This window comes from Silurus aristotelis (genome assembly GCF_946808225.1).
Source record: "Silurus aristotelis genome assembly, chromosome: 18".
Taxonomy (NCBI): domain Eukaryota; kingdom Metazoa; phylum Chordata; class Actinopteri; order Siluriformes; family Siluridae; genus Silurus; species Silurus aristotelis.
Window position 1 is genome coordinate 15,506,653 of NC_139591.1, and position 19,046 is coordinate 15,525,698.

The 19,046-nt window shown below is 40.0% G+C and overlaps 1 protein-coding gene across 3 annotated transcripts in view; it reads right to left on the bottom strand.

The window, feature by feature from the left end:
* The window catches only part of pdlim5b (PDZ and LIM domain 5b), a 57,603-nt gene that overhangs the window by 20,979 nt on the left and 17,578 nt on the right, over positions 1-19,046 (bottom strand). For 2 of the 3 annotated variants that reach the window (XM_083568340.1, XM_083568339.1), the window contains 3 exons: positions 17,473-17,624; positions 2,926-2,959; positions 935-1,494 (listed from right to left, as the gene is read on the bottom strand). In XM_083568340.1, coding sequence (XP_083424466.1) covers positions 935-1,494; positions 2,926-2,959; positions 17,473-17,624 — 746 coding nt within the window. The remainder of the gene's footprint in view (positions 1-934; positions 1,495-2,925; positions 2,960-17,472; positions 17,625-19,046) is intronic. The other variant, XM_083568341.1, reaches the window with a different exon arrangement.

A 19,046-nucleotide genomic window follows, 5' to 3' on the forward strand; every position in this document is an offset into this window, starting at 1 on the left:
ACAAGATGTACAGCCTGGTTACAGACAAACAAAGAGAGACAGACAGACAAATGAAAGTGGAGAGGTTATCGTACGGTTCGCTGCTGGATAATCAATCAGAGGAGCGCAGCCTCTTAGTCTAAAGTCAGAATGTGACCTATTTCCTTTTTCCTGTTGACTTCAGGAGTGGAATGAATGAGCTTCTTCCATACGGCATCCTTACTACTTCTAGGACTCACCAAAACTGAATGCAAATTGCTTTTAGAGTTACTCCATTTGAGATTCTTTCCGTTATTTCCACAAGCTTGATCTTCCTGGAATAAATGCTCAGGTTTCCATATTCAATTGTTTCAGCACCAAGCGCAAATGAAGTGAAAATATTTTCAGTGAAATGACTTGTGGGAACTTGCATGTGTTCTGTCGAAAAAATGCTCCAACTTTATTGAATGCATATTCAGACTTGTTCGCTGCCATCCAGGCATTTCCTACCTACATGGCTCAGGTTTTGGAAATACTGCCAGACAGTCAAAAACACATAATTACCTCAAAAGCTTCTCAAATGTTAATAATTATGATAATATTTGCTTTGGGTAGCACTACTGCCCAAAGGAATTTGCACCCGACTGGACATTATCCAAGCAGCTGATGGTTAAGTGCCCTGCTCTAAAAGATTTTCATGTAGCTGAATGTCTGCAGATTTCCACCCTGATTCCTTCATTCTGTTTCAAATCAATTAAAAAAATGTAACACAAACTTTCTGTTTACTGATTCAGCGGAAAACAGATTCAAACCTAATTTGCCAAATTCTGAACAGATTAATAGGCTGCATGAACTCAAAAAACCCTCATCGTTAAGAGAGCAGGACAGGATGAAGGCAGGATTAAGGAAGGAGGCAGGATTGAGGAAGGAAAAGTGTAGAGATGATTCAGGGCTAAGGACGATAGACTCCACCTACCCATTTTGATGCTCCACTCCACCCTGTTGGTCCAGCAAGCCACGCCTCTGACCCATGGCCACCTCACATGCGTTCTCATTGGAGTACAAATTAATTGGCGTGTTATAGACCGAAGGCGGTGGGACGGTGGGAGCAGATGGGGGGGCGGGGCCTGTCACTCTGGCTGGCGAAGATGAGCCAGAGGATGAGGAGGAGGAGGAGGAGTGAGAGAAGGGGGAGTAGGCTGAGCTGGGTTTGTAGGAAGGGTTAAGAGAGGAGACTGTGCGGGACGTGGAGCTGCTGGCCAGTGGAAAGGGAGGTTGTGGGCCTTGTGCAGATTGTGGTGGAGGTTGCTGGGAGGGAGCAGCAGGGGTGAAAGCTGAGGAGGCAGAAGGGATGGAGGCTTTGGGTGCTGCGGGAGTAGAAGACGGACTGATTGCTCTAAAATTGGATGACGCTCCAAACGGGCGGGCTGTCTTGTTGTAGGCGTTACTCTGGGGAGGGTTGGCAGAGTTGGCACTAGGGGCAGGAGCAGGTGGGTGACTGATGGGCACAGGTTTAATGATCTCTGGTGATTCTTCCTGCGGGAGGTGGAAAACACACACATGCAGAACACTCACACACAACTGCAAACTCATGCAGGATAATGCAACACTCCTGTCTTAGGCATACAGCATTTATTTACTGACAATTATGGCTGAACTGATTCCTTAAGTAACTTGTACACAATTTAAACACAAAAAAGCATCGAGGCAAATAATTAACTCTATATACTTCTATATACTTAGTTTAGTCCATTTAACTACACACATGTTCAGACCATTATTACTGAAGCACCATCCGCCAAACTCTGGACCGCTCTGGGGTCTCGTTTATGAACGTGGTTTATGAACTTTGGGGGGGGGTTTCCCCACGCACAGGTTGTGGGCGATATCTGTGTCGCCGATTCCCCTTGCTTTCTGTGTTTCCGAGTTGAGCGTACGCAGGGCTCAGAGTTTACTTACAGGTGCGCACTTTTTCCCCATCAAGTAAACACAGAAGATGGTGCAGGGTAAAAAAAATATGGAGAAACGGACCAGAGAACACAACAGAAAGTTTCCAAAGTTTGGGATCATTTTAAACTAAAACATAAAGAAAACACTGTACAACGTGTTTACTTTAAAAAAAAATTTTTTTTATAGATTTTTATATTTTTATTGATATATTTGTATTTTGATGCAATATGCCAATTAAATGCACTAAATGGGTTTAGCTTTCACAGATTGCAATTTCAGCAATATAAATGTTACTTTTTCTAAAAAGGAAACAAAATGCTAGTTCATTTTCTGTCTTATTTTCTCTTGTATATTTTGTATTGCTCTTTAATGAAGAAAAAGTATTACTTATCCGATTACTCGATTAACTAATCGGTAGAATACTTGATTATTAAAATAATCGATAGCTGCAGCCCTACTTACAATGATGCCTAATATGAATGTATGGCGAAACAAGTGCTGTATAATAGAAGGAATGGATCTACAGTATGTGCCTCACCAGTGACAACACAACTGCATAGCGCATGCTGCATCCACAGGAGGATCCAGAAGTCAGAATCTAATGCAAGTACAATTTGTACTTTTAGTCCTTTTGGAAGTTTAGCAAATTGCCCCACTAATTACTGACTATAGCTTATTCGTGTTATGCTCAATTTGTCAGCTGTCCTCTACCCTTTACCCACCTCAAAAGGTCAGAAACCAAGAACAATTCAAACTTTTACTGCTTGTTTTGTGAAACTATTACTGAGATGATGCTTAATTTCTTTCCAATCTAACATTACTTGGCTAAATCTACCCAATAGTAATTCATGTTGGTCTACAGAGAAGGTTCTCTGCTCTGATAAAGGACTAGATACACAAATCCACTGGTTGTTAGTGAACTCTAACCACCAGATCCTACTGTGTAACTTCCAGCAGTGCGTCATGCTTTGTCATGGTCACCTCAAACAATTTATTTCAAGATTAACCATTACTTACCTTGGGAACAGGGCCTTTGGGAACACTGGACACTCTGTGAACACATAAGAACAGAAACAATGAATTGAATTCCTTTAGATGGCTTTCATTAGGTTACCAGGAAAACACAACAATACAAGGCTGGATGTGAAAGACATTGATCCATGCCTGCGCACTGAATGGCAAACATTTTAATGCGCTGTATATAAAACGCCACAAATGTTTGTGTGCAAGTAATCACTGTCTTCTGCCTCGCTTAGAAAAATATCCTCAGCAGCTTGAACCCACTCAAACCTTCTCACATGATGCGTTACACAGTCCATAAATAAAGGCAAAGAGAAAATAGAGGCATCCAAGTCCAAGCGTTTTTCATTCTCTACTGACAACAGCTGAGGATTCAGAGTGGAGCTGGTATATGCCAGGCTAGGCATGGAGTGCCAAAAGTGGACTCGGAATAACATTACAAACTGGCTGTAACACGGACTGTATAGTTACTGGCACCACATTACGCCAGTGAAAACGTATTAAATAACTCATAAAGACTGAGTGATATAAGTGATCAAAGTTAAGTAACTGGAGAGATCTGTCATTTCCCAAGTGTTGGGACAAAATACTCGGCATATGAGACAAACCAGGTCTGAGTCTGATGAGTGAAGCAGACGTCTGCAGTTTACCTACAGAGTTCCACTGCAACAATATGAAGAACTCTTTGATTTAAGCTCAGCTTAATAAAAAAAATCACTGCTGTCATGCAACGTGTTTCAGGCTTTAATCTTTTTTTTCCTAGCCGTGCACCAAACAGCAGGGTTTTTGCTATTAAACCGTGCCACAGCTGTAAAGAGACCAGAATAAACAAGCTTGGTGAAAATGCATTCGTCTCGCAACAAACCCCTAATAGATGTTCTCTAGGAGCCCGCAGACATTTTGTCTTGTTTTTATTGCTGTAACCCTTTACTGGTATGCACTCTTGAGTGATGATTTAAAAACTAAACTATATCGCTTGCATTTGTAGCTCAGAATTTCTTCACGTCCTCACCATTGGCACCTTTTAATAGGGATTTGAATATAAATCTATAAATCAGATTTCTGTAATGCCGCTTTGTGACAATGTCTTGTTCAAAGTGCTATACAAATAAATCTGAACTAATCCCACACCGATCCTTTAACTTTCTCCTTGGTAACAAAAGTGTGCCGTGTTCCTCACACCATTTAGAAAAACTTTTACTCGGAAATGCATGTTCTTGTGTCAAACCGCAGACTCTACCATATTAGGAAAGGAAGACGATGGGAGTTTTTACAGGGCTGCCGTGAAAATCTCCCCCCCCTTTAGCCAAAGTTCACCTCATTATGAGGACAAGAGGAAAAAGCCACAATGAAAACTCTGAAGCAGTCTGTTGGGAAAAGGAAGTCAGTCAAGCGCCATACAAAGAGCGCCATACTTCTGCTGTTAAAGAGGCCCAGCCTAAACAAGCGGAAGGCATGTAACAAGGACGAGGGCCAAATGGGCCTGGATCTCAGGTGAGCGCCCTTTCGCACTCAGGAGTTTTACTATCCGCAGTTCGGTCATGGTGGTCCTAAGAACATCTGCTCGGATCTGGGTTCTATTGTTTCCGAGGAGGTGGGACAGCCTGTTTTGACAGCGCCCTCCAAAATGCGACTGCTCTATTTGAACGAGTGTGCGTTAGCATAATAGACAGCTGCTTGCTAAACAGAGACTGTCCAACTGCAACCCCACACACTGTGGAAGCAGAACTCCAATCATTGACAACATCAAAGCAACCTTTTTGACATCTAGTCCATGACCTTGGAATCCCTGGAAGGAAAATCCTTCATTTTCTTCTATTTAACAAAGGCAAAACAGCTGATGTGTGCATTTTCATAGTTGTTTGATCAGTTAAATTATTTAAGTGCATCAATAAAACGATAAAAAAATATATACTGCTAAATTTGAAAAACGCAGGTCCTTTTTTATCAATGACTGAGAGCTGATTACTTGAGGTTTACTGTTCATTAGTTACACACCTAATACATAACCTTGTGTAACGGCTCTTTCTAACGATTTACAAAATGCTTAATGAATGTTAAATGAGGCCAATATTGGAAATGTAATTCCCAGATCATGAAAGATCTAAGAAACTTCAAAAAGGGTGCACTGAAAGCAAGGTATTTTACGTGCCTTTAAACTGCAGCCGCTCACGTGAGATCTTTTCCGGTGAGAAATGCCCTCTTTGTAGTGCTTTTGGAATGCAAGCTTTCAGCCCAGATTTGATTAAGTTTGCAGCAAATACAATTTTGAACGATACACACATGTGCCAAAGCACTGATGTGAAATACGACTTCTGACCTGAAAAATCAGCACAAGATAAATCATCGGGGTCCACAAACGCAAAGACGTTTCCAGCAGGATTTCTGCTTTCCCAGACAGACGCACACGTCGGGTTGTCCCATGTGCCTTCGGGTGTGAGAAGCTGTGAGAGGGTTTGCTGGAATGTAGGAGGGGTACTGACGTTCCCATACAGGCAGAGCCAAAAGTAACAGTGTGGAACATGGCAGGAGTCTGAGGGGCAGCATCATCTCACACCCTGATCACTCAGCATCAAATATCCAATCATTATCTCTCTGTTTCACACATGTGCACACGTGCTCTCGACAATCTGGGAAATCCTGTTTAGAGGTTTACTCTTTCTGAACTTTTTACCTTTTTCGGTGCATTCAAAAGAATTCGTCATCAGCCGAATGACATTCAGTGCCTTGACTCAGCCACTGCTCAACAAGGACAAGCATGGTTCAAATTCACTCACTGTTTACATCCACACAGTGACACACTAGCATTTGATCGGAGTCTAGTTTAGCAGCTAAGCTCAGGTTGGCCGAAGCGGCGCAGAAAGTTTTGTCTCAGAGACGTGAGTCACTCTGTACAACACTGAGAAAGTGCAGAGAGAGTAATAGAAAACAGAGGGAGATTGATGGGACAGTAACAGATACGCAGCCAGGCCTCTGGTCAAAATGACAGCACGGCCGCAGTAGCTCAGAATGCGGTTAGACTGTATACAGTCACACACACGCTCTTACTTACCCTTGGTCTGTTCACTCTCTCACCCAGAGACTGAGAACTTAGGAAAAAAGTGTTTAAACTACAGATCTGCATGTTCAATGTTCAAGGGTTTCAAAATGTCTGATCCTGTCACATTAATTCAAATTCTGTTATAGGTTGGAGATATAAGTCTGGGTAAAGAGATTCAAGCAATGAATGCATGGCTTCTGTGTTTGTTAGTCTCAGTAATAATGAATTAGCGGCCGACTGATCCATCGGTTTTGCAGTTGATTGCTGAAACGGTCAGCTAACGGAAAAAATCCATAGCGTCTTCTGGTGGCTGCGGTCATTATAAGAGCGGGCTCTAGTGCTGTTTGTTTTTACATGTGAGACTGCGAGCTGCACAGAGAGCACAATGTGAACGGAAAGTGCGCTATTTCCGATTAATTATTTATAATTGATTTATTGCTATTACATTTATTAATTCATACATTCATATTTATTTCATTTAGCACATTTTCATGATTCAATACTGTTAGTTTTCTTTATTTGTATAATAAAAGTTCAGTACTATTTTAGAGTTTTACTGTTTTTTTTTTTATTCACTATAGCAGTTAATTAATGAATCAGTTATTAATCCAAGTATGATCCAACCTAGCTACTGGTATAAATAAAATCCACTATTGGTCATCCTCTACAAAGAAGTGTGACCTCTTTGCCAGCCAGTCTGAATAAAAGATGCATTGTCTATGTGCCTTTCTGTCTGAGTAAATAAGGTGTGGCCTCTGTGCCATCAGTCCAAAGGATAGGTGGCCACTATGCCTGCTGGTCTGAGTAAAGATGATGTGGTCCATATATCTACAAAACTAAGTAAGTGATGCGTCTTTAGCAGCCGGTCTGAGTAAAAGATCTATGGCTCCGTCATGCCTCCTTTATGTATCACATTAGATGCATGTGTTGTGTCTTGTTTTGTGTCTTGTGTACTTTTCAGTACCAGTGAAAGAGGTGTGGCCTCATAGCAAGAAAAAAACTCCTGAACTGTAAAGGAAGTCTTGCTTGGGTGCAGTCAATGAATGATGGGTCGTTTATGAACGATTAATTCATTTGGATCGAGTCTTTTATGTGACTTAGTAGAATGAATAGTCTCAAAAAATGATTCGTTCATTTTCTATTGGAGCTATAGTCAAAGTTTGTGTATATGTAGACGTGTTGGGGGATCTGCTTATTAAAAACGTTAACATTTTATTTGACTTCTGATAAAAAAAATAAATAAACAAGTGAACTAAACGGCTCAAAAGAAGATTCATTCGTTCTGATGACAACATTCAAAGAACCAAGTCACTAAAATCATTTCTATCACTACTGTCAATACCCAATGATAAAGTGTAGTCCATTTGCTTGTTAATCCCAGCAAAGGATGCATAACCAAGTGAAGCCCACTGTGCCCACCATCACAAATTCTAGATATCATATGCTACAACAGCTGAAACATTGAGCTGATATTTAGCAAAGCTTTCCATGTGTTTCCATTTTACACCTAAACAAAAGGAACATTTTCCAGCAGCAAAAACACTGACAAACCACTACTAACTGAGTTGCCAGATATAAGCTCAATAACTCTTACTGATATCGAAATGCTAAAATTAGGCTAAAATTAGGCCGGCCCATCCCTACTTAGTGCCTGCCAGTCCCTGTGATTGCACAATTGCACAAATGGAGCACATGAATAGCATTGCATTGCAGCACATCATAATCCTAATCATCGTATTCTTTATCATCCTTCAACGGTAATAGCAATCTTCAAAACTTACACTGAGAAGTCTATAGTATTGCATGTCTCCCACAGCTCCACACATACAGGTTACTATTTAACCTCAGAGCAGTGCTGTAATGTTTGCATTCTGGGCCGTCCGCTCTGAACAACAGACCCTTGCATAACGTTTATGTAGCTTCCGCCATCTTTGACGTCGATACTGCACCGAGGTTATCAGTTCAGCACTGCAGAAATCAGATTACAAACACGCTGCCAGTGATTTCAGTCAGCTTGTTTCCATCCACACACTCCCACATCTCTCTCTCACACACACAGCCACAGACTAACAGATGTTTCATAATGGCTCTCCCAGATCTCAAGAGCTCGGCCTCTAAAACGTTAGAAGAAGGAGCAATAAAGCTGGAGAAGATATTCAGAGACATCGTGCAACAGCTTGGAACTGTTACCTTTTATGTAGCCTATAAAGAAGTTTTTTAAGTTCCAGCTCTACTGTAAATTATATATTTCCAGCCGCTAAAATCTTTAAGAGCTCTCAGCTTTGAGTGGGAAAAAAAAACATGCAGAAGGACTGATGAAATGCGAAAGACCGAATTACAGCTTGCAATCGGAGATAAATTATAGAGGCTTGCATATGTTTTGCTGCAGTTGAACTATTGCACATTTTGTCATGTTCGGGAATTTAAATGGACTTAATTAACACACAAATAAAACGCAATAATATTTGCCGTTAGAATTTTTCCGAGAAAACGTAAGAGTTGGATAAAGTCCACCTGTGTGCAAATAAATAATTACACCTGTTGCTGGAAGAACACAGAGTTTGTTAGAGAACATTTCCGAGCATGTAGCATATATATATATATATATATATATATATATATATATATATATATATATATATATATATATATATATATATATATATAAAAAGCTATCAAAATATACCCTTAAGTATTAATCAAGATTTTTTTTACCCAAATTTAGAAAGTATATGGCCGTGCTTCTGTCTAGAAGAAGCCATCCATCAAAAGGTCAGCGACCAGATAAAGACAGGCATTAATCAGAAAACAAAACAAGCAGCCAAGAGTAACGCTCTACATAATGCTCCCACCACCGTGCTTCACTGTAGGAATGGTTTTCCCAGGGTCATGAGCAGTTTTGCATTTCATCAAAACAGAAAAACTGCATATGCCAAACGGGTAACAGTTTGATTCCATTTTTTTTATTACAACTTTAGTCACAGAAAGTAGCCTGGTTTCAAACACATTTTAATCCACTGAGCACATGTGGTTTGTGTTATTTAACACTGGAGATATCACCATGTGTACACACAGCATTTAGATCAGTCGAGCACAAACAATGGTCAAGGAAGTGGCTGAGAGAGAATGCGGAAACTCCGTTATCACTGGTACAGATTCCTCCTTGCTCGGGCCTAGAGAAGTCATGAAGTCATGATCAGGGGGTCACCACTGATAAAACCTCTATACCTTGATTATTTATTTATCTTTAAGCAATGGGGGTTGCATTGCAGGTTTTATCCAGGTCTAGTCTGCAGAATTTTGGAGCAGTCAAAAGTTGGAACATGAAATCAAAAAGTGTGCCAATTTTTTTTTTGCTTCCTTAATTATTCAGGCATACTGCAGAGTTTTGGAGTGTATCAAATGTTTTTTGTCTCTTGGTTTTGTTTTGTTTTTTATATTTTTTGGCTGGACTCATGGAATGTGGGCCAGTAGTCAATTTAATCAATAATTCAGTGCTTGTTTTCCTTTATGTTTAGCAACAAGTTCCAGGTTGTGTAATGTGTGATCACTTGTCTACAGGTTATTTACACAAGTATACAGAAAATAATTAAAAAATCTCTCTCTCTGTCTCTCTCTCTCTCTCTGTCTCTCTCTCTCTGTCATTATTCTAGTTGAATAATTGATTATGCTTCTCTTCACTATCATAACAACAGTCCTGTCACACAATTACATCACAAGGAGCATCTTCCCAGACTGGGAACAGTTCAGATCACTTGCTACCAAGTTTGGTGTATCAAGTTTGACATTTGTTTGATGTCGACCGATTCTGCTGATAAATCAAAATCATCAGGTTCTCTCTCTCACACACACACACACACACACACACACACACACACACACACACACACACACACACACACACACACACACACACACACACACACACACACACACACACACACACACACACACACACACACACACACACACACACACACACACACACACACACACAGCCATCCAGGAATTTTGATTTGTTGTGTTTGATATGCACGGCAATAAAGCAAAATAAATAAAAATAGCAGCCTTACTCACAACTGATCCAGTTTTAGATTATATGTATCCATCTTCACAACTTATTGACATTTGTGGATGCAGTAAAGGCCCAGGGAGCTTATAAACAGCTGAGTTAGAATTCAAATATAACACAATATAACCGTTGTTAAAAATCCTGGATGCACCCTGAGTCTAGAACAGTGAATGTTATTGAATACACTGCAGTTTCATTTAGACACAAAAGCTTGCTGAAGGCTGGGGCCTTACTCTCCCATTCAAAAACAATGTTAAGTATTTCTGTAGCTTCACTTGTGTGTTGAGCTTTAGACCCCAATCCTGTGCAGTACACCGCTTTAAAATAAACCTGAATAAACCCATAGGAAAAGTGCACTGTGTAGCTGAAAGAATGCGAAAGTTAATAAATATCTAGTCTTTCACTTTTTGAAACAAAGCAACCATAAAACGTGCAAGTTCAAAAACTGAATATGATATCCGGACATTTCATGGTCTGTAGTTTAACCTATTATGATGGAAGTCGCGCACGATTTGTCTCCGAAAGCGAATTTGTGAAAAGTCCAAATCCCAGGATTTACAGCTGAAGGAATTAATAGCTTGAAATTATGATTCAGTGAGACAGAGCATCGATGAAAGAAAGACTTGGCCATATTTGCCATACACAATATTAGACAAGGCTCCAAGTTTCCAGCTCCTTTCTACACGTGATAATGCGCTCGTCAATCTGGAACGCCAAAGGTGCCATTTTCCTCATTGCGAATGAAAAAAACTTGCCTGGTTTTACCCAGCTGTGTTGGCAGAACTCTTTATGGCTTTTAGAAATGACAGATACTATTACTCACATGCAGCAAATGTGTACAAAGTTGTTTTAGCAGGGAACACACAAACATTACTTTTCACACAGCTCTACTCTGTAAACTACCATGTTAATGATTTTTACTTCTGGCTCGAGGTACACATGTGAGAATTAAACTGCTAAACAGCCTGATGGATGATTTACTTCATTATGTCACAAAAAGGGATGCATTTTTAGGCCTTCAGCTGGAACCACGACAGCCTGCCAAATGAGGAAGGTTTCTTGGATACCAAACCTCTATCACCTCATAAACTTTGCTTATTAATACAAGACTTTAGCCTCCATGGTTACATGGCTTGGTGGCCTCATGGAACGGGTTTACCTTTGTGGTAAGAGTTCGTGGAGCGTGAAAGGGTTCGTTAGTTGTTGTGTCTAAACTGCAAATTAGATAAGTCGAAGGCTTTCCTGCTTACGTTCAAAGCTTAAAAATAGAAAATAGCCAGGCATAAAAAAAAAGAAATTTGCCTTGCCCGAGATAGCAGTGTTGACCTTTCAGTGACTCCTACAGCACAGCATGAACACCAATCCCAGAAAGACAAACCGGGCTTCCAGCTCATTTAATAGACGCACGCATTGTGGATAATTCAGCCGTGGAGAAAAGCAAACGAAAAAGAGAAAAAGCAGGAGCAGGAGCAGGAGAGCAGAACGAGGCCAGAGCAGGGAGCAAGTTCATGTTCAGACACTAAACCCAGCTCCAGAGCAATGTGGTCACGCTGGTTTCCCTCCACATCGTAAAAAGGCCCAAAACGCTCACTTTGAACTGCTTTGTTCATTCTAACACATCTATTAAATCCCACAATGCCAGGCATTGTGCTCTGCAAATGAAGACAATAGTGTAGAATATTAAAGAGGGAGAACAAAAATTACCTCATTAATTAATTATATCATCAATATTTAATATTAATTTAATTTAATATTAATAATAATCTTATATAATATTTTTTTTTTAATTTCTACGTTTTTGGGTTTAACGTTTTTCATCAGAAATTTTATTCTCACTTGCGGTGCTTTTGGGGAACAAATCGGTATTAAACAAAGCATAACTTGAGTACATTTGAGCAAGTTATACTGTGTTCTAGAATTTCCTTTAGCGCAATTAACAGACATATATTCATTTGATAAATGTATAATAACGAGGAGAAAATAATACACCATCAGCTAGTTAGGTTGTTGCAAACAAAACATGAACACGGAGAAATCTTTTCGCTCCGCTTTGTAGTGCAAAAGCATGAAGATCCAAATTTTAAAATGGTGTTAATTCTTGCTTTAGGTCTATCTGGCGAGAGTGATGCAGCGGCGCTTTAGTGCTTTACCCTGTCAAGCTGTCTTACCACCTCATCATGCTGATGCTGCCATCACGTTCATGTTAAAGATCTCACTACCCAGCTATGCTGTGTTTCTTCGTGTGATGCTAGACATTTACGTTATCAACAACATTAACGACATCAGTACAGTATGCAAATGTCTGCTAACACGTGTACGTGAAGCTGAAAGAAATGTCATACGTGCAGATCAAATGCAGCCCAAAAAGAAAAAATTATATGGCTGACAAAAAGACACTGAACCTCAAACAACGTCGGGAATGTCAACTCAGGAACAAACCTTGAAAAAAAAAAGAAAAAGAAACAGGAAATGGAAGCTATTTGTGGTCAGAACGATTGGAAGAATACATGAGTGATCCTGGTGCATTGCTGAATTGACAAAAGCAGGTACAAATTTTGGTTAGGGAGGTGGGAGACATGGGGCTGAGTTTGAGACAGACTGGAGTCTGTTGAACTCATTTCACACAGTTGACAGTATGCGTTAATATTATTTCAACGATTTTAAGTGCCGTGTTCTCAGAAGTGAATAAATTACAAATTCAAAGGGGATTTTTACTGTGTTTGGATTTGAACCAATAACCCATGCCATAACTGCAAACACTGATGAGAAGTTTGACCAAATGACCGAGACCTCAGAAAAGTAAGTGATGTGGTATATTTTCACGCAGATGTCACATCCTGAAGATCACATGCAACTATGCCATGCTGCATTTTAATCCGTATTTTATATATATATATATACATGTATATATATATAATATACACACTCACACACATACATATATACACATATACATGTGTGTGTGTGTGTGTGTGTGTGTGTGTGTGTGTGTGTGTGTGTGTGTGTGTGTGTGTGTGTAGTGAATAAAGGTGTGTTGCGTTGAGGGGTTTTAGTTTCATCTCTACACATACACATGCACATATACATGCATGGCCTAGTCTAGTCCAGGAATCTTAAAAAATGGTCAGTATGAAAAAGCACACTAATTTGTTAATAATTTAACAAATTATAGTACATCATTTAGCAGGACAGATCAATTTACACTACCATAATATATAAACTTAACAGTATGTGACACCAAAAACACAAAAAAGCTACTACTAATGTTAACCGCTGCCGAGGCATCTCACAAGGCAGGAGATGCGTACATCCAGGCAACGTCCCAACATATCGTAAAAACATTTAAATGCAGCCCTTTGCTGTTAAGATGTTCCAACAATGGTACAAGATTCAGGTACTGATTTAGGGTGAGGAGGCCTGGAATGCAGTCAGTGTGCCAACTCCTCTCAGGGGTGTTCAATAGGGTTGTGGTCAGAGCTCTATAGCAGGCCAATTAAGATCTTCTACTCCAAACCATGTAAAGCATATCTTCATGGAGCTGGCATTGTCATGCTGGTACAGGTTTAGATCTTCTAGTTAAAGTGAAGGGAAAATTTTATGTAACCGCACCCAAAAACCTCCTATACAATGGTATGCCTCCAACCTTGTGCTAACAGTTTCGGAAAGACCCACATATGAATAGAAACGTCATGTGTCCCTGTACTTTAGTTCATATAGTGTATATATAAACTCCCATTAAAATAAAGATTTATAGTTACTTGACTTAGCACAGTCTCTGTACCGAATGACAGATTTGTATCTCGCAGCACTGATGCATGTGAAGCAGATCTGAACGGTGGGAATATAGAAATGTGATTTATAATCGCTTTTATTTTATTCATATGGTATGGCACATTACAAACTCGCACCATGAACTCACAAATGCTCCGTGAACAGACTGTAAAAAAAAAAAAAAAAAGATTCAAAAATTTCCACATCAAAGCGCACATCAGCCAGTCAGTAGTCAGACACTTTATTAAGGACTTATGAATAATTGTGGTGATAGTCCCCGAGCAGCTGTGTTCTAGACGATTTCTAAAGCTTTGCTAAAGCCGCTGAAAAAGGCTCTCTGGGATTTTTGAGCAAACTCGACACCCTTCAAAATGCGATGTTATAATAATAATGTTAATAATAAACCCTGCGACGTGCCAGAAAGGTGACTGATATATTCGGTCGATAGCGGGTTAGGATTGATGGTTTTCGCAGGTTGTTTGACAGACGCTCGACAGCTTTGAAAACGCATTAGGAACTTTGATGAGGCATTCCAGAGTTATTGCACCACATTCCTCTTTGTCTCGATTTCCTTCCCAAAAGTCCATAACTGTAGAATATGAGCCTCTGAGTTTTTTCTGAACCCACTTGTCTTTAGCAACAGAGCCAAGGTTATACTTTTTTTATTTTTACTTAATCTAATCTACTGCTGCACAAAAAAAAAAAAAAAAAGAACTTCAATTCATGCTTTTACTACTCGCATTCATTGTGTGATGTCATGATACCAGAACTGTGGTAGCCATCAATAACACTAACAACAGTTTTGTTGATTTGGGCCTTCACTGGAAAGACAATACATCGATCAGGCATAACTTTATGGCCACTGATCAGGCATTACATTATGACCACCTGCCTAATATTGCGTTGGTTTCCATTTTGCTGCCAAAACAGTCCTGACCCTTTGAGCATTAACAGCATTAACCTCTTCAGCTACAGGAGCTCGTCTGTTGGATCGGAACACACGGGCCAGCCTTCGTGCCCCCATGCATCAACAAGTCATGTCATCCCTGTCGCCGGTTTACCACTGTTACTTTCTTGAAACACTTTTGATAGATTACTGACCACTGCAGACCGAAAACAGCCCATAAGAGCTGCAGTTTTGGAGATGCTTTAGCCGTCACAATTTGTCAAAATCGCTCAAATCTTTACGCTTGCCCATTTTTCCTGCTTCTAACACGTCATCTTTGAAGACAAAATGTTCACTTGCTCCCTAATATATCCCACCCACTAACAGGTGCCATGATGAAGAGGTAATTAGTGTTATTCTCTTTACCAGGCATACTTTTATAATGTCATAATGTTATGCCTGGTCAGTGTGTAACACATAGGTGCCTAAAAAGAAAACAAATAAAGCTAGGAAAAAGCTTGCATTGCTCGAGTGGTTATATGAGCTATCATAGCCGATACGTCTACTCAGGTCAGTCTGGCTTCTGGCCTCTCTCAATTACAATGTTTCCACCAACAAAACTACCGTTCATTGGATATTTATTGATTTCATATCACTTCGTTGTAAACTCTAAAAGCTACTGTGCGTGAACTTCCCATGAGATCAGCAGATTTGCCCACAAAGCCAGTGTGATCACAATTCTCATGAGTTTGATGTTCACATTAACTCAAGCTTCTTGGCCTGTATCTGCACTGCTGCCACATAATTGGCTTATTGGATAATGAGCAAATGATCTGTATTGAAAAATCCGAGAGAAAAACGTGTCATAACTTCTCACAGCATGTGAAATTATGACACTAACTCCAGCGTGGCAGCGATGGCAAATCAAACGACTTTGATGAGCACATCCAAGAACATAAGAGCAGGCTGGAACAAGAGAAAGCACTCAAATCCAAACATCATGATTGCATTACATCCTGCATGCCCGAGGAAGAGGCCCTCAGAGGGAAAGGCATGGCCGAGATCTCTCTGTTAACTAAACAACTCTTTCCACCGCCTGCTGCACAGCCATCATATTCCCACAATTACTGATCTTATCTGTGTTATGGGGAATATTCCTGACACCGACTGACATGCTGAGCCCTGAAATAAACACAGGCTCTAAATTCGGCTCGGCTGATTTAGGCAAAAATTTCCTAACGTGATATTTAGACTGGCATATTTCAGATGTACGATTTTGAAACTGCTACAAAAAAATAGATTCTTTTAAAAGTTAGAAGAAAAATGAGCTGCTTGCAGACTTAAAGTAGGACGTATCAAAGTATCAAATGATTTTAGGCTGAAAGGGATGTCACAAATGACAGCATGTGTTTCGTCTGGACGCATTTACTGTCAGCGCAAGAATTACTGTCAACCTTGGAAAACGTGTGATGAAAATATCTTTGGGCTTATATAGCTTTTCCTTTCACTAAAAATATCATAAGCAATAAATATATGCACTGCCCATCCAAAAAAAAGTTACCACCTGGATTTAACTAAGCAAATAGATAAGAGCCTCCCATTGGATAATTACTGCATTAATCATTATGTTTCAGCGGGCCACAAGATATTTAACACTAAAAGTTATTTAACTGATGCAGTGAGTATCTTCTCATGTCTTAAACAACCATGTCGAAAGACACATCCTGTGGTCCTGAAAAGATGTTAATCTGTTTAAAAAGGGTCAAATTATTGGCATGCATCAAGCAAAGAAAACATCTATGGAAACTGCTGAAACTACTGAAATTATGTTAAGGACTGTCTAACGCATTATTAATAACTAGAAGGATAGTGGGGAAAATTCCTGAATGAATGTGTTTGGTGCTCACTTAAACGTTTGGTGAAATCAAATCGTCAAAAAACAACAGTAGAACTCACAGCTATTTTTAATAGTGAAAGTAAGAGCATTTCCACACACACAATGCGAAGGGAACTCGAGGGATTGGAACTAAACAGCTGTGTAGCCTTAAGACAACCATTTATCAGTGAGGCTAATTAGAAATAAGGCTCAATTTGCTAGGGAGCATAAAGATTGAACTCTGGAGCAATCGAAGAGGGTCATGTGGTCTGATAAGTCCAGATTTACCCTGTTCCATGGTGATGGGTGCATCGGGGTAAGAAGAGAGGCGGATGAACTGATGCGCCCATCGTGCCTGGTGCATTCCATACAAGCCTGTGGGGGCAGTGCTATGATCTGGGGTTGCTGCAGTTGGTCAAGCCTCGGTTCAGCAACATTATGTGCTCAAAGAATGAGGTCAGCTGACTATCTGAATATACTGAATGACCAGGTTATGACACGGGCATATTCCAAAATTACAATGACAGAATTCATCGGGCTCAAATTGTGAAAGAGTGGGTCAGGGACCATGAGACATCATTTTCACCAGTCCAGACCTTAACCCATTGAGAATCTTTGGAATGTGCTGGAGAAGACTTTGGGCAGCGGTCCGACTCTCCCATCATCAATACAAGATCTTGGTAGAAAAAAATGACTGCAACTCTGGACAGGAATAAATGTTGAGACATTGCAGAAGCTGCTTATCGAAACTATGCCGTGGCGAATGCGTGCCGTAATCAAAGCTAAAGGCGGTCCGACCAACTAGAAGTGTGTGTGACTTATTTTTTTGGGTACCGGCAGTATTTGTGTGGGTGCCAATATTTTTAAACCTGATGCTACATATACGTGCTTTACCGTACCTCTGAATGGTGAGGCTTAAGTTGCCCGTGCAGGCTTTGATTTTGTTCTGAGCCTCCAGGTGAGTCATGGTGTCGGTTGCGATGCCGTCGATGGACAGCACGACGTCTCCGACGCTGATCTTTGCTTTGGCTGCTTTTCCTCCATCTGTCAGCTGCGCAAGAAAGAAAAAAAAAACCACACAAACACACGCAGATGAGAGATGAACAGCAAAGTTGCTGCAGTGTTCCCTTTTGCTCGCTGAAAGGTCAAATTAACGTAAGAAGCGAGGAATAAATCAGACAAGTCATTTGTCAAAGCTGTATAAGCACACAGATTTTAAGAGACCACACTTGTGGGGGTTTTTTGGTTTGTATTTTTTTTTTACTTTAAATCAGTCATTGGTTAGCTTAAAAATAGTTTGGAATAACACTGCAGGAGTCCTTTCCATTTGGACGCCATAATAGTGGTCTCTTTGAGGTACTGTATGAACAAAAACATGTGATAGTTTTGATAATAATGATAAATAATTACATGGTAGGACGCAAAAACGCAGTCAACCCATGAGTGTTGTTGGATTGCCATTTTTTCCCCTCTTAGACCAAAAAACCGTACACATGACCCCAAATACCAATGCCACCTTGCCTACAGTGCTGTGAGACAATCATGTGTGTGCAGTGATTGTGTGCAAGATGAGTTATTACTCTGTGGAAGAGAAGAATTATGACTGGAATTTATTAGGGTGTATAATTTTTCTGTGCATCTCACTGCTCAGAGCTTCAGCTCTAGTGTTGGATGTGCAGGTTTATTAAGATTGCCACAAATAATTACCTGTATTAGGTAAATATGGGTGTTCATGGACTTTTATTCCAAGCCCTAAACCTTGCTCCAAGAAGCTCCGTGTATATCCTGTCCACTCAGAAATCCATCTGAGCAAAGCTACGATTCTGAAACGTATCCAGGTACAACCCACCATGAGTGAGGAAAAGGTGTTTTTTTTTAAATAGTTCCATTAAAGTGTGCTTACATAACCCACTGTTATCAAACCATTGCTATAATGAGAGTTCTGTTCTGTTAAGGACTGTCCCAAGTTCTTTGCTTATTGGTTTACATCAAAATCAACATTTACTTGGAATTGACTTTAGAAAACAAATGTGTCAGCATTTGAAATTTCACATTTACAATGAGTTTTTTTAGCTGCTATAAAAACCAAGCCTAGTTGGGAAAATAAGGAAAAGAATGAAAAATCAATAACCTGTTTTGGTAGGCCATACATCATTTCACTCGTATACCGTACAAGGGGGAAAAAAATAAATAAAAGCTATGGACTGCTTGGCGAAGAACGAGGGATTTCTCAACAGCAGCAGTGTTGTGAGTAATTATTACAAAGAAAGGCACTTCAATTATTTGTGTACTTTGGATCCTGGCCATGAAACGGTCAAACCAAAATGGTGGAGTAAAGCATTTTCCAGGGGGTCATGAAAGCATGAACACACCTGTATTTTGACAGGCAATGCCAAGAAATAGGCTTAAAAAATTATGCACTGAAGCTGAACTGAGCGAGAACAAAAATTTTTGAGTGTTTTGTAAGGTAAAG